The 13,533-nt window shown below is 64.4% G+C and overlaps 2 protein-coding genes across 12 annotated transcripts in view; both read left to right on the forward strand.

The window, feature by feature from the left end:
• Positions 1-3,899, forward strand: part of PLXNB2 (plexin B2) — a 30,177-nt gene extending 26,278 nt beyond the window's left edge. The window contains exons 21-32 of the mRNA XM_023525433.1: positions 5-87; positions 482-638; positions 770-870; positions 960-1,044; positions 1,170-1,324; positions 1,412-1,572; positions 1,654-1,801; positions 2,301-2,365; positions 2,478-2,553; positions 2,874-2,948; positions 3,027-3,166; positions 3,248-3,899. Coding sequence (XP_023381201.1) covers positions 5-87; positions 482-638; positions 770-870; positions 960-1,044; positions 1,170-1,324; positions 1,412-1,572; positions 1,654-1,801; positions 2,301-2,365; positions 2,478-2,553; positions 2,874-2,948; positions 3,027-3,131 — 1,211 coding nt within the window. The 3' untranslated portion in view covers positions 3,132-3,166; positions 3,248-3,899. The remainder of the gene's footprint in view (positions 1-4; positions 88-481; positions 639-769; positions 871-959; positions 1,045-1,169; positions 1,325-1,411; positions 1,573-1,653; positions 1,802-2,300; positions 2,366-2,477; positions 2,554-2,873; positions 2,949-3,026; positions 3,167-3,247) is intronic.
• A 3,707-nt stretch (positions 3,900-7,606) lies between these two features.
• LOC105308283 (mitogen-activated protein kinase 11) overlaps positions 7,607-13,533 on the forward strand; it is an 18,702-nt gene continuing 12,775 nt past the window's right edge. The window contains exons 1-12 of one of the 11 annotated variants that reach the window (XM_023525463.1): positions 7,625-7,740; positions 10,621-10,750; positions 10,825-10,883; positions 10,963-11,074; positions 11,150-11,179; positions 11,273-11,320; positions 11,395-11,509; positions 11,863-11,934; positions 12,172-12,251; positions 12,693-12,771; positions 12,864-13,037; positions 13,345-13,523. In XM_023525463.1, coding sequence (XP_023381231.1) covers positions 7,640-7,740; positions 10,621-10,750; positions 10,825-10,883; positions 10,963-11,074; positions 11,150-11,179; positions 11,273-11,320; positions 11,395-11,509; positions 11,863-11,934; positions 12,172-12,251; positions 12,693-12,771; positions 12,864-13,037; positions 13,345-13,424 — 1,080 coding nt within the window. In that variant the 5' untranslated portion in view covers positions 7,625-7,639 and the 3' untranslated portion in view covers positions 13,425-13,523. The other 10 variants (XM_011384165.2, XM_011384162.2, XM_023525467.1 and 7 more) reach the window with 10 other exon arrangements.

Genomic DNA, 13,533 nt, shown 5'->3' on the forward strand with positions numbered 1-13,533 from the left:
GGGCCAGTGGATGCCGTGCAGAAGAAGGCCAAATACACCCTCAATGACACAGGGCTGCTGGGGGACGACGTGGAGTATGCGCCCCTGGTGAGCCCCGGGGCTGGCCAGGCTCGGTGGTGGGACTGGACTCAGGGCCAGAGCTGGATGCTTCCCTCTGCCCACCCCCCACCCCCACCCGGTGCTGGCACACCTGGGTCCCAGGAGGGGCCCAGAGACATCGGGCCCTGATGCTGGCCTTGAAGAGGTGCTCTAGGTGTAATGACCCTGAGCCAGCTGCCTCCAGGGGCCTGGGCACACCAGGTGTGACTGGTGGTGAGCCAGTGCATGCACAGGAGAGGCGGTGTGTGGGGACGCATGCTGTGCGAGTTGTCCCCTGCTCTGTCCGCTGAGCTAGGGCGTGCAATGACGGGTGAGGCTGGCCACCCTGGGTGCAGTAGGGACCAGGGCACGCCTACCAGCCCTTTGTCCTGTGTCCTGGCAGACGGTGAGCGTGATCGTCCAGGATGAAGGGGTCGACGCCATCCCTGTTAAGGTCCTCAACTGTGACACCATCTCCCAGGTCAAGGAGAAGATCATCGACCAGGTGTACCGCACGCAGCCTTGCTCCCGCTGGCCCAAGGCTGATAGTGTGGTCCTCGGTGAGCACTGTCCCCGTGCCAGGGGTACAGCCCTTGGGACCCTGGGTGGGCAGGTTGGGGGGGACGGAGGGGCTCCTGGGAAGGGGGGTGGTCTGGCCAGGCTCCAGGAGCTGGGCGGTGTCCTCCCACAGAATGGCGGCCTGGGTCCACAGCCCAGATCCTATCAGACTTGGACCTGACCTCTCAACGGGAGGGGCGATGGAAACGCATCAACACCCTGATGCACTACAACGTGAGTGCGGGCGGGTGGGCGGGCGACCGCTGGGGACGCGAAGTCCGGGCCTGACGGGAGCAAGCCCCGCCCTAATGACTGTTCCCCAGGTCCGGGACGGAGCCACTCTCATCCTGTCCAAGGTGGGGGTCTCCCAGCAGCCTGAGGACAGCCAGCAGGACCTGCCTGGGGAGCGTGAGTCCCTGCCCTTGCCCGGGCCGGTGTCCTCCTGGTGCAGCGGTGCGGGGGTTGGGGGGTGGAGGGGCTGCGGGGCCCGGCAGGCCCCAGGCCCCGCCCCCCTCAGCGCGCCTCGCCCACAGGCCACGCCCTGCTGGAGGAGGAGAACCGCGTGTGGCATCTGGTGCGGCCCACGGAGGAGGTGGAGGAAGGCAAGTGCAAGCGCGGCAGCGTGAAGGAGAAGGAGCGCACGAAGGCCATCACCGAGATCTACCTGACCCGCCTGCTGTCCGTCAAGGTGGGCGGGGCGGGGGCGGGGCCTGCGGGGCGGGGGCGGGGCAGCCGGCAGCCGGCAGCCTGGGTCCTGAGCCCCCTCCGCGCACAGGGCACGCTGCAGCAGTTCGTGGACAACTTCTTCCAAAGTGTGCTGGCGCCCGAGTTCGCGGTGCCGCCGGCGGTCAAGTACTTCTTCGACTTCCTGGACGAGCAGGCGGAGAAGCACGACATCAAGGACGAGGACACCATCCACATCTGGAAGACCAACAGGTGGGGGCTCCTCTGCCGCTGCCCGCCCGCCTGCCCCAGGGTCTCAGCGGCCCCTCACCTCTGTCGCTCGCTGTGTTCCAGCTTACCGCTCCGGTTCTGGGTGAACATCCTCAAGAACCCCCATTTCATATTTGACGTGCACGTCCACGAGGTGGTGGACGCCTCCCTGTCGGTCATCGCCCAGACCTTCATGGACGCCTGCACACGCACAGAGCACAAGCTGAGCCGTGTGAGTGGCCATGTGGCAGCTCTGGTGGGGGCAGGGGAGGTGGGTCATCCCCCAGGAGGCCTGAACTGGGCAGTGTCCATAGAGGACACTATGCCGGGATGGGGCTTAAGACGTCAGTTAGGGACATGCCAGGAGGTTTGTTTGGGGTGTTCATATGCACCTTTGGTTCTGGGGCTCCGGAGAAAGGCAGGTGTGAGGTAACAGGCAGGGGGCGGGAGCCTGGGGGCCCCCTGGTGACTGGCCTCTGGCAACTTGGGGCTCCGTCCTCCTTCCCTTCCTGGGGGGACCCTGCCTTTACACAGGCAGAGACGGTGACTTATCACAAATTACAAAACAGTGACAGCGTCAGGAGACCAAGTGGTCTGCAGCTGGGCAGGTAGCTGCCCTCCTTTGTCTGTGGGTATCCTGAGCAGGTCGAGCCTGGCTCCATCAGGGCGCGAGGGCAGCGACACTGGCCAGCCCATGTGGTCTGGGTGTCACTGGGCTCTGACCCCCACAGGACTCTCCCAGCAACAAGCTGCTGTACGCCAAGGAGATCTCCACCTACAAGAAGATGGTGGAGGAGTGAGTACCGCCCACCCTCCACCCCCACCCAGCGGGCCCGTGACCGGGAGGAGGGCACTGGTGGGCAGCCTGGGTCCAGCCTTTGGGACCCACTGCCCCCACCTTCCCACAGTTACTACAAGGGTATCAGACAGATGGTGCAAGTCAGCGACCAGGACATGAACACGCATTTGGCAGAGATTTCCCGGGTAAGGGAAATGTACTAACGGACCCTCCCTGGGCTGAGCCCCACCACCCCTTCCCCAAAGCCCCCCTGCTGAAATGGCACTGCAGAGAGGAGTGCATTGTGCTCCCAGGAGAGAAGCCGAGGGGGAGGCCAGATAGGCTGGCACCTGCGTGTGGGGGTGAGGGCTGTGTCAGCTCTGAGCTGGCCGTGTCTGCCGTGGAGATGTGTATCTGTCCGTGCCTACACTGTGTGCTGGAGTGCTGTGAGACCGTAACCCTGTGTGCCTGTGCCACAGGTCACGGCCCCTCCCTGGCCCTGGGTCACACTGCCTTTCCCCCCCAGGCACACACAGATTCCCTGAACACGCTCGTGGCCCTGCACCAGCTCTACCAGTACACCCAGAAGTACTACGACGAGGTAGGGGTAGTCTCCCCCGGGGCGGGGGCGCTTGGGCAGCCCCTCCCGGGCCTGCCGTCTGACGTGACCCACCCTCAGGTCATCAGTGCCCTGGAGGAGGACCCTGCCGCCCAGAAGATGCAGCTGGCCTTCCGCCTCCAGCAGATCGCAGCTGCTCTTGAGAACAAGGTCACAGACCTCTGACCTCTGGTCTTTGCCACCATGGTCTCGGGGCACAGGTGTGTGATGCCAGGAGCCGGCATGGGGCGGCCCCTGGGGAATGAGGCTGAGGTGGTGGCTCAGCCCTTGTCTCTTGCCAGCAGAGGAAGAGCCCCTAAGCGTCCAAGTGGGTGAGGTGGGGTGCCCACCTCAGCGTCTGTAGCCACGTGGCATCTTTCTCCTGAGCAATAGTGCCGGGCGCCCTCCAGCACCAGCCCCTCCTGCAGAACCAGCATCGGCGTCCTCTCCGAGTGCAGCCTCCCGAGCAAATCGCAAACGTGCCTTTCGCCCCTGGCGCCGTGCCGTGTCACCGGGGGCAGTCGGGACTCAAGGCCTCCCTTCCCAAGCACCAGCAGCCGCCTCATGCCTGGGTTTGGCCTCCCTGGGTGGGGTCTGAGTGCCTACAGCCCCCAGGACCCAGTGCCCAGACAGTGCGTCTGCCCGCCTGGGCGGGAGGAGAAAAGCGGTACGATGCCTTCCTGACCTCACCGGGCTGTCCCACGGGCGCCAGCTCTTCAGTGGACTCCCAGCCGCGAGCCCCACCTTAAAGGTCAAGCCGGACGTCAGACGTCGAGGCCCAGGTGACCAGAGGGGACCCAGCAGACTGGGGGTCCTGGTCTCGGCCTGTCAAACAGGCGGTCCTGCAGGCCCTGCCCGGGTCTGGGGGGCCAGGATCAGCCCTACCAGGACCACCCCACCCCTTTTGTAAATCTTGTTAATTGTAAATCAAATACAGCCGTCTTTTTCACGCTGCTGGTTGGCTGGATTTCTCCTGGGCCTGGCCTACCCACTGCCTTTGTCCCCCAGGCACTGTTTGGCCCTAGGGTCACCCTCAGGTGGGCCTGTGTGGCCTCACACCCCCACCTCCCCGGTTCCTCGGCCAGGCCCACAGGATTTGTACAGAGGCTGCAACCCACGTGCACAATGTCTGCTGCCTTAGAGAACAGGATGGTTGGGGAATGGGCAGTGAGACCTCGGGCGAGGACAGCTGGGGGTAGTGCAGGCCTGAAGGGGATCCTGGAATGGCTTGTGCTTCCAAAGGGGTGCCTTGAGGCAGCCCTGCCAAGCCAGGAAGTAAAGGAGATTGAGCTGGCCCCGGCACCCGCTGCTGAACGAGACAGCCCCCAGCCTCCCTTCCTGGGCTGAGCCACTAAGCCATGGGGTCAGGGGGTAGGCGTGGCATTAGCTGTCTGGACCTTGATATCTCAGGATGGAACTATTTCTTCCTGAGGTCAGGGTCCTCCCAGTGCACATTTAGTTAGCCCCTACTGTATGCAGACCCCACTCTACACTGGGGGCTCCAGGGTAGAGGGCCTACGTCCTCCTGCTTAAGGCTGTGAGGCCGTTAGGGTGAGCTCCTTCTCTGTCCCATGAACCACCCCAGGATGACTCGGGACAAAAGCAGGGTTCCAGGACCCTATGGCTGAGAGTAAGCGAAGGGGAGAGGTCATCTGGGAGCCTGGCGATGGAGGGAGGGGTACATCTACGAAGTGCGGAGCTGAGATCAGCCACCAGGCCCATGTGCATGCACACAGCATTGGAATGACAGGCCTCTTGCCATCCTACACGCACTGTCCTGGGCACTAGGGACATGGCAGTAAAGGGGGTAAGGCAGAGCCTGTCCCCAGCCTTGTGCTGCCAGAGTACCAACCCATAGGCGTTCACAGCTCTGTAACAGGAGGCGGCCGAGCTTCATGTAGGGCTGGATCCAGGGGCTCGTATCTTTGGGTTCCCAGCACATGCTGGCTTGTCCTTGGGCAGTAGGGATGCTGCGGCCCTGGTCTGTGTCTGGTCTGTGTCTCCTCCACTAGGGCCAGGTCACTGTCTGGGGAGCCTCCGTGGGCAAGGCCTTGATCAGGAACGACTGTGCATAGGGCAGTCCCATTCAAGCCATATGGGACAAGGGAGGTATCTCTGACAAGGAAGAGGTACTGGGCAAACAATTGACATCTACCCAGGGACCCCTGAAATGACACAGCAATGGCCTATACTGGGTTCCCCATTTCTCAAGAGACCCAGCTGGTTAAGGAATCCGAACAAGGTACTGCCAAGCCAGAGCCGGGGGCGAGGGGGGCGGTGCACGGTCAGGGAGTGCTGAGCTTGGGGGACATGGAGACCTGGCTTCTAGACTGGACCTCTGAAGGCAGCTTCTGCCCCCTTCCCCCTGGTAAGAAGATGGGGAAGTCATCGAGAACCCCCTCTTCCACTCTGAAGCTTGGAGTTAAGGGAGGGGCTACAGGTCCACAAGGTGGAGGGCCCCCCTCGAGGATAGGCTTACAAAAGGGCTGTCCTTTCATGGGGCCAGTGGAAGGTGGAAACTGGGCATGGTTGTTGGGAAGCATGGCGTGGGCAGGCCAGCCTTGAGGGGTCGGAGTCGGTGGGAAGCGACGGGAGGGGAACCTCATCTTCTAAGCGGCAGGCAGTACCTGTACCCGCCTTACCGCCCCTGCCCCAGCGGGACTGGCATCTTAGGAAGTTCATTAGGCCTCAGGGAGAAGTGCAGCCAGCGAGCAAGGGGCTGCTGAGTAGGTGGAGAGGGGACAATGGACATGGACGGAAGGGCTGGGCTCTTGATATTTGGCAGTGACCGTCAGGATGGAGTGAGACCAGGGCCGTGATTGTACCGGCCCCACCCTTCACCTGCACGCGTCCTGCTACCAACCTTCTTCCCTACCCCCCAGCTGCTGGCTTGTCCTCTCGCAGCCTGGCTGACACTGCAAATGTGCAGCTGAGCTCCTAAAGTCCTGACCAGGCCCCTGTCCACCGGCCTGCCACCCCCCTCCACCAATAAACACCACTCTTTCTGTTCCTTGAATCAAGCTCAGTTCTTGAGAGGCAGGACTATCTTGAGAATGAGCCAGCTCTGCTGGCGTGTCACCTCTCCAGGGTGCCCTGCTCTGACTGCTCTCTCCCTACCGCCACCCCCACGGGACAATCTCCAGGGTCATTCCCCTGCAGGGTTACAACCTCGGCCTTCCGCAGAAGGCCCGGGACCCCGCGTGACCCCCTGAGCCGGGCAGGGGGGCCGCTCCGCTCTGGTCAGCTCTGGTCAGCTCTGATCACTCACCGCCAGGATTCCGGGGGAGCAGTGGGAAAGGCTGCGCGAGGCCGCCCTTGGTTGATCGGACGCCCCACCCCTGGGGAGAGCACAAGGTTGCCAAGCCCCAGCAGGGGCGGAGCCAGTTGCCACGGGAAGGCGCTCCGGCCCGCGGGCGGGCTCAGACAAAGGCCGGGCCTCCCCGCGGCACTGGCCGCCGGGTTCCCACAGCCCGGGCTCGGCTCTGCCCCGCCCGCGGCTTTCGCTGAAGCGCCATTAACTCCGCACAAAACCTCGACCGGCGGAGAAAGGCTCCCCAGGGCGGGGCGGGCGAGGCCCGGCGAGGGCGGCTGGGGGAGGGGCGCCGGCTCCCCGAGAGAAACTGAGGAGGGCGCGGCTGGGACTCAGATCCCGTTTCCTTCCTGGATTTTCGGCTTCCTGGGGTCCGGATTCGCGGGGCGGATGTGTCCGTTTGCCCAGTCCTGCACTGACATGTTTTATTTTCATTTGGAGAGTTCCATAAAATCTCAGGTTTTAGTTTGTTCCCGCTCTCCTCAGAGAGGCCATTTCCTCGGGCAGGTGTCAGGAAGCAGTTCCCCCCGGGGCGGTGCTCTCCCCGCCCTGGTCACTGTAAAATGGGGAGCACGAGCAGATGCGCCGACGCGGAGCGCCGGGCAGACGCGGGCGAGGCCGCTCTGGGGGCCCCGGAGCACTCTCACGGGTGGAGCAGCCTGCGGGGGCTGAGGTGCGGGAGTGAGGTGCCTTGGCAGGAGCTTGCGGCCCCTGGGGACTGCGGCTGCGAACGATGCGGTGCCGTGGAAAATCAGGACGGGCTTTTGCCGTGGAAAATCAGGACGGGCTTTCAGGAAGAGGTGACAGCTGACAGGGCTGGTTCAGAAGGAGGGAAGGTACCAGGCGCGAGGAAGACCCATTCGGGCAAAGCTCCCTACGAGTACAAACACCTCAAAGGCCCCCCCCCCCACGCCCCGGTGCCGCCGCTGTCCCTGGTCCTGACAGGGCTGGTCCCAAGGCCTGGCCTGGCGGTCACAGTTCCCCCAGGAGGCGCTGGGCCGCCCACATCAGAGCAGAGAGGGTCCGCCAGGAGGCGCGCCACACCACCAAGGCCGCACCGGCCTCCACAGGTAGCGGCTGGGCTGGCCCAGGCCCCAACCCTGTGCTCACCACAGAGGGGCCCCATTCAACCGAGTGCCTAGACGTTATTAGCTGGCGTTTTCTGTATTGATGAGAAATATCTGCTTTGCCCTGGCTTCTTCGATTGAGGGTGCGACTTCTTTCTGGGGGAGCAGCTGGGGGCGGGAGAGGGGATTCTGGGCCTGGAGCCGGTGTGTGGGAGGATGCGTGGACCCAAGCAGGCCCAGGGGGTTAAGTGCAGGGCCCAGAGTCAGGAGGGAGGGGTGCGGGACGGGAAGTAGCGAGAGAGGAGGTGCTGGCGCCAATGCCGGCGGCGCGGGTGCGGGGAGCAGAGTCCTGCGCTCGGCGGTGCGGCAGATCCGTGGCGCCTGGGCGGGGAAAGAACGCAGGCGGATGTTTAGAGAGGTGCGTGGACCTCAGGAGGTGCCGGCGGGAGGGGCGATAAGTCGGACCCTGGCCGTCCCTTCCCCCCCCAGCGCGGGGCCATCCTCCGCGGGACCGCCCCGGGGAGGGGAGAGGAGGGCCGGTTTCCGCTCGCCTGTGCCTCGGAGGCGCAGGAAGCTGCCTGGTCTCCGGGAATCCCGCGCCGGCCCCGCCCCGCGCACCGCCCTCCACGCGCTCGGCTCGCGCTCCGGTGCGGCTGGGGGCGCGGGCGGACATGTCGGGCCCGCGCGCGGGCTTCTACCGGCAGGAGCTGAACAAGACGGTGTGGGAGGTGCCGCAGCGGCTGCAGGGGCTGCGCCCGGTGGGCTCCGGCGCCTACGGCTCCGTCTGGTAGGGGCGGAGCGGAGAGCGGGCGGGGGGGCCGGGGCGAAACCGAGCGCGCGCCCCCTCCCCGCCCGGCGGGGTTCCCAGCGTGCGGAGGGGCCTCGCCCTGCCTCCACCCCGGACGCTGCGCGGATCAGTAGAATGAATGGGGGGTCGGGGGGCGTGAAGGAAACTTTCCTACCAGACGCTGCTCGCGGGCAGAGAGGGGTCGTCCTCCCTCCCTGTCCTAGCTGGAGCGTCCTCCACCAAGCCAGAATCCTGCGGCGTCACTGGCGTCACAGCCAGCGAAAGGGCGGGTCTCCCAGGCTCCTAAATGCCCCAGCACGCCTCTGTCCAGGCTCTGGCAGCCCCGGGGTCTGGCAGATGCCCCTGCCTTAGGGTGGGTACTTTTTTTTATAAAAGTAGAGCCCAGCTATGGGGAGAGCAAGACTCCTCCCCTTAGGATAGCCTCAGGCCTTCCCATGGGTTCTACCCCCACCTCCCACCCCGTTTTGTAAGGGGTTTCAGACTTTGGATGAGGTTTAGGCCTAAGCAGTTATGCCTACCCTTACCCTCACCATCCTATGGGGGGGTCTATGCCCATCCCATTTTTGCCCCAACCAACAAAGCTCAGAGCACAGTCCCAGATAGAGAGGACCCCAGAGAGAGAGGACAGCATCTGGAAGTGTGTAGGAGGGTCAGATTTAGCTGAAGTCTGTCACCCTGGGAGGTAGGGAAGCTGGAGGGAGCTTAAGATCAGGTGGTTGCAGGGAGGCCCCTGTCACTTGCAATCTTGACATTGAGGTTGATTGTGGGTGTGGATGTTGAGACGTGAGCCCCCCCCAACACCCAGTGATGTCCTTAGGCCACTGCTAGATGGCCGCTGTCCACTGCAGGGGTGACAGGTAGTGGGGAGGCAGGGGCCCTTGAGGGCCTCTGGCAGGTTAAGAATGGGATTCCCAGAACTCTCCCCGCTGGCCAATCCCCGAGGTCCAGGGCTGGAGTCTGGTGCAGGGGCTTGGGGCCAACGTGGCCTCTGATCTCACACTGTCACTCACAGTCAGAAACCTCAGGCTATTTCAGCCATTCCAGCCACAGGCCTCTGTCTTTATGTCTAAGACATCAAGATCAAGAAGAGGGTCAGGGACAATGTGTGGGTGGCCCCTGAGGCCCTTGCTGGAATTGCCTCTGGCCCAGAAGCTCCTTCTGGGAGTTCCTAGTTAACGTCAAGCTCCCCAAGGGAGGCTCAGGTCTCTCTCCTTGGAACTTAGCTTGACTTGGCCAGTGCAGGTGACCACTCCCTCCTGGGCTCCCACGTTCCTCTGATGAAGCCATCAACCCAGGGCCAACTCCCTGTCGCTCAACTGCACAGATGCAATTAGGCAAAAGGATCTGCTGTCCCACCTGGGGGACCACACTCTCCTTCCCACCCCAGGAGTGACCTTCCCCGACAGGTCATAGGCTAGGGGGAGGGGCTCAGGTTCCCCAACAGGTCATAGGCTAGGGGGAGGGGCTCAGGTTCCCCAAGCGCCTACCTGGCTTTCCTTCAGCACCATCTGGTCCTGCGGGAGCTGCTCCTGGGACTGTGGACTCTGCTCACTCCTGGGGGAAGCAAGACCCCAGAGACAGGAGGTGAACTGGAAGGCAGGGGGCATCAGCTGGAGGGGACAGCCTGTGCGAAGGCGCTGTGCTCAGCAGGCCCCCATCCTGAGGGCAGTGGGACCTCGGGAGGGTGGGGGGTGACTGGATCATTTACATCTGAGGCTGATGCCAGCAAGTGTCGTGTCTCCCGTGCAGAGCAGACGCGCATGGAGGTGCAGGGTCTGGACCTCTGCAGACTGGGGCTGGGCACAGGGGATGTGACGGTGGGTGCAGACACCGCCCTCTGTGCCACGTTTCCTCCTGTCTGGTTTCTCACTGTTACAAGTAATGCCAGTTTTTCCTCCATGTTTTGACTATGCCAAGGCTTTGAAGGCAGCTCTAGAACCCTCCAGAAGCCTCAGGATCCATGGTCCATGGCGGGGGACGACCTTCTAATATGGAAATAGCCAGTGGCTGTTTTCCTGGTGTTTTATTCCCACCCTGGTCAGTGGAGGCCCTCCCCCCCACCCCCGCCCTGCCTTGCTTGAGTTGGGGTGTGAGTTATTGGGGTGAGGGGACAGAAGATCCAGGTCCTGCCCTGGGGCTCCCAGGTGGAGCAGGTGAGCCGCACGCGCTGGGCAGGTCTGCTCGTAGGGGTGCGGTGGAGGGTGAGCTGCCTCTTTGGGAAGGAGCAGGACAGGAGACGTGCAGAGCCTGCCAGTCACGATTCCGGGGTCGCTGCGGCTGCACAGCGATGGCAGTCCAGCCCGGAGGGGTCCTGGAGCAAACGCCCCTGGGAGGAGAGCGGTGGTCCAGCAGGGATGAGCGGAGCAGGCCCCTCACCCCCCACGGAGGAGTGGCGGCCGGGTGTCTGTGAGCCTACCGTTCTCCCCTGGGACGGGCCTGGGGCGGCGCTCACCGCGGGCCCCGCCGACAGCCTCACCCGCCGCCTTGCAGCTCGGCCTACGACACGCGGCTGCGCCAGAAGGTGGCGGTGAAGAAGCTGTCGCGCCCCTTTCAGTCGCTGATCCATGCGCGGAGGACCTACCGGGAGCTGCGGCTGCTCAAACACCTGAAACACGAGAACGTGAGCCGGGACCCCGCGCGGGGCGCGTGGGCGGGCCTGAGCTGGACCGCAGTGCTGACGCCCCTCCTCGCCAGGTCATCGGGCTGCTGGACGTCTTCACCCCCGCCACCTCCATTGAGGACTTCAGCGAAGTGTAAGCGGCGGCCGAGCGCGGCCAGGGAAGGGGCGGCAGGTCTCGGTCCTGACGCTGCACGCCCCGCCTCGGCCCTCAGGTACCTGGTGACCACTCTGATGGGCGCCGACCTGAACAACATCGTCAAGTGCCAGGCGCTGACCGACGAGCACGTTCAGTTCCTCGTGTACCAGCTGCTGCGCGGGCTGAAGGTGGGCGCCGCGCGAGGGCGGGGCTGGATGCGCAGGCGGGAACCTGATGCTCCTCTCCCCCCCCAACCCCCGCAGTACATCCACTCGGCCGGGATCATCCACCGGGTAGGTGCGCAGGCGGGGCTGGGGGCGGGGGCTGTGAGGGTCGGCCTGCAGCAGGCCGCTGCGCTCCTCTGCTCACACCCCTGCGCCCTGCAGGACCTGAAGCCCAGCAACGTGGCGGTAAACGAGGACTGCGAGCTCAGGGTGAGCCCCGGGGACGGGGCAGGGCATTGGGGAGGGGATCCGGGCTGGCGCTGAAGCCCAGGGCTTTGCTTCAGATCCTGGACTTTGGGTTGGCGCGCCAGGCTGATGAGGAAATGACGGGCTACGTGGCCACGCGCTGGTACCGCGCGCCAGAGATTATGCTCAACTGGATGCACTACAACCAGACAGGTGACGGCTGTGACGCTACCTGGGGTGGCCCCTGGCGTAAGAACCGGGCGGGCGGGCAGAGCTGTGCCAGTGCCTGGGGGGAGGATCTAGGCTTGAAGCCAGGGACATGGGCGGTGCTCTAGTCTGGGGGACCCACAAGGTCTGGGACCAGCATTCAAAAACAGACTTTCAGAGGGGCAGAATATGGTGGGTCTTGGGCCAGCTCCTTGCCCTGCCCAGGGCTGTGTCTAGAGGAGGGAAAGGACTGCTTATGACTAGGGACCCTGGGGAGGGGCAGTCCGGGCAGCACCCAGTTCTCCGAGGAGGGACTGGGGGCAGACAGGCTGATGGAAGCCCCCCTCTACCCCCGGCAGTGGACATCTGGTCTGTGGGCTGCATCATGGCTGAGCTGCTGCAGGGAAAGGCTCTCTTCCCAGGAGGGGACTGTATCCTTGGCCCAGGTTGGGGAGGAGAGTGGCCAGGGTCCCTTCCTGCAGGGTGGGGGTCAAGAAAGATGGGCTCTAGACCTTCTGGCCAGTCTTGCCTCTTCTGCCCCCTGCCATGCCACCTTGGGCTCAGGGTCCCCTGTAGGAGAGCAGGCTCTGGGCAGGGCCCCAAGATCTGGGGTCCGGGGGCCTGAGAAGGTCCACGCCTGGCCAGTGGGCATTTCCTGAGCCGGGCAGACATTGACCAGCTGAAGCGCATCATGGAGGTGGTGGGCACACCCAGCCCTGAGGTCCTGGCAAAGATAACCTCGGAACATGTGAGTCACCAGCCACCAGCTTCCTCTGCTGACCAAGCCCCAGGCGCTCTGGAGGAAGGGCAGTGTGGGAGGGGCCTGGTCACTGTGGTGGGGTGGGGGGTGGGGCAGGAGCCGCAATGAAAGTGTGGACCCAAGGCAGGCGCCTGACTCCTTCGTGGGAGCAGGTGAACAGAAGACATTCCTGGCCCGAGGGCCATCGAGGGCAAGATCGCAACATTGACCACAGAGCCCTGGCCAAGGGCAGTGGGGCAGCACCTGGCCCAGGTCCTGCAGGGATCGAGGGTGAGGTGCTGGAGCCCAGATCCGCAGGGGGTCTGTGCAGGCCCTTGCCCAGGCCCGTTCCAGCGAGTGAGAGCGGGGGCTTCTCTCGGCGAGCCCTGCCCAGCTTGGGCGGGGGGAGGTCACATGAGCAGCCCCCTCAGGCCCTTCCCGTGCGCCCAGGCCCGGACGTACGTCCAGTCCCTGCCCCCGGTGCCCCAGAAGGACCTCAGGAGCATCTTCCGCGGCGCCAACCCCCTGGGTGAGGACGGGCCCTGGGTCTGGACTGGGCTTCACGCCTGGCCCCGGACGCAGAGCTGACCCCCACCCGCCGCCTCCCCCACCACTCTGCAGCTGTGGACCTTCTGGGACGGATGCTGGTGCTGGACAGTGACCAGAGGGTCAGTGCGGCCGAGGCCCTGGGCCATGCCTACTTCAGCCAGTACCACGACCCGGACGATGAGCCCGAGGCTGAGCCTTATGATGACAGCATGGAGGCAAAGGACCGCACTCTGGAGGAGTGGAAGGGTGGGCTGGGGAGGTCGGCGGGAGGCAGAGCCCGGGGGCCTGAGGGCTGCCTTCTCATGGAGGCCAGGCACTGCTCGCTGCTCATTTCCTGAAGGAAGTGCCCAGTCTCCGGGGGTGGGGAGCTGGCAAATACAGGGTTTGTGTGTCCAGCAGAGGCGAGGGGCAGCACAGGGCAGGCCCGGGAAGGCCCATGGCCGAGGCTGCCTTCAAAGGGTGATGGGCCTGGCTGGGAGCCTGGCACCAGACAAGCAGGTAGGGTGTGCTGGGCCAGCGGCAGCATGTGCTCACCTTTCCCATCACCCCCCAGAGCTCACCTACCAGGAAGTCCTCAGCTTCAAACCCCCAGAGCCACCGCAGCCGCCTGTCAGCCTGGAGATCGGGCAGTGAGGGGAACGCTGCTGGCCAGCCACACTAGAACTCGAGGAGGGGCCTCAGCCTGCCTGTCCCTTCCTCAGCCTGCCGAGTTCCCACGAGGGGCAGCCACAGCCCCCTGCCT

This window comes from Pteropus vampyrus, unplaced genomic scaffold (assembly GCF_000151845.1).
Source record: "Pteropus vampyrus isolate Shadow unplaced genomic scaffold, Pvam_2.0 Scaffold563, whole genome shotgun sequence".
NCBI classification, from domain to species: domain Eukaryota; kingdom Metazoa; phylum Chordata; class Mammalia; order Chiroptera; family Pteropodidae; genus Pteropus; species Pteropus vampyrus.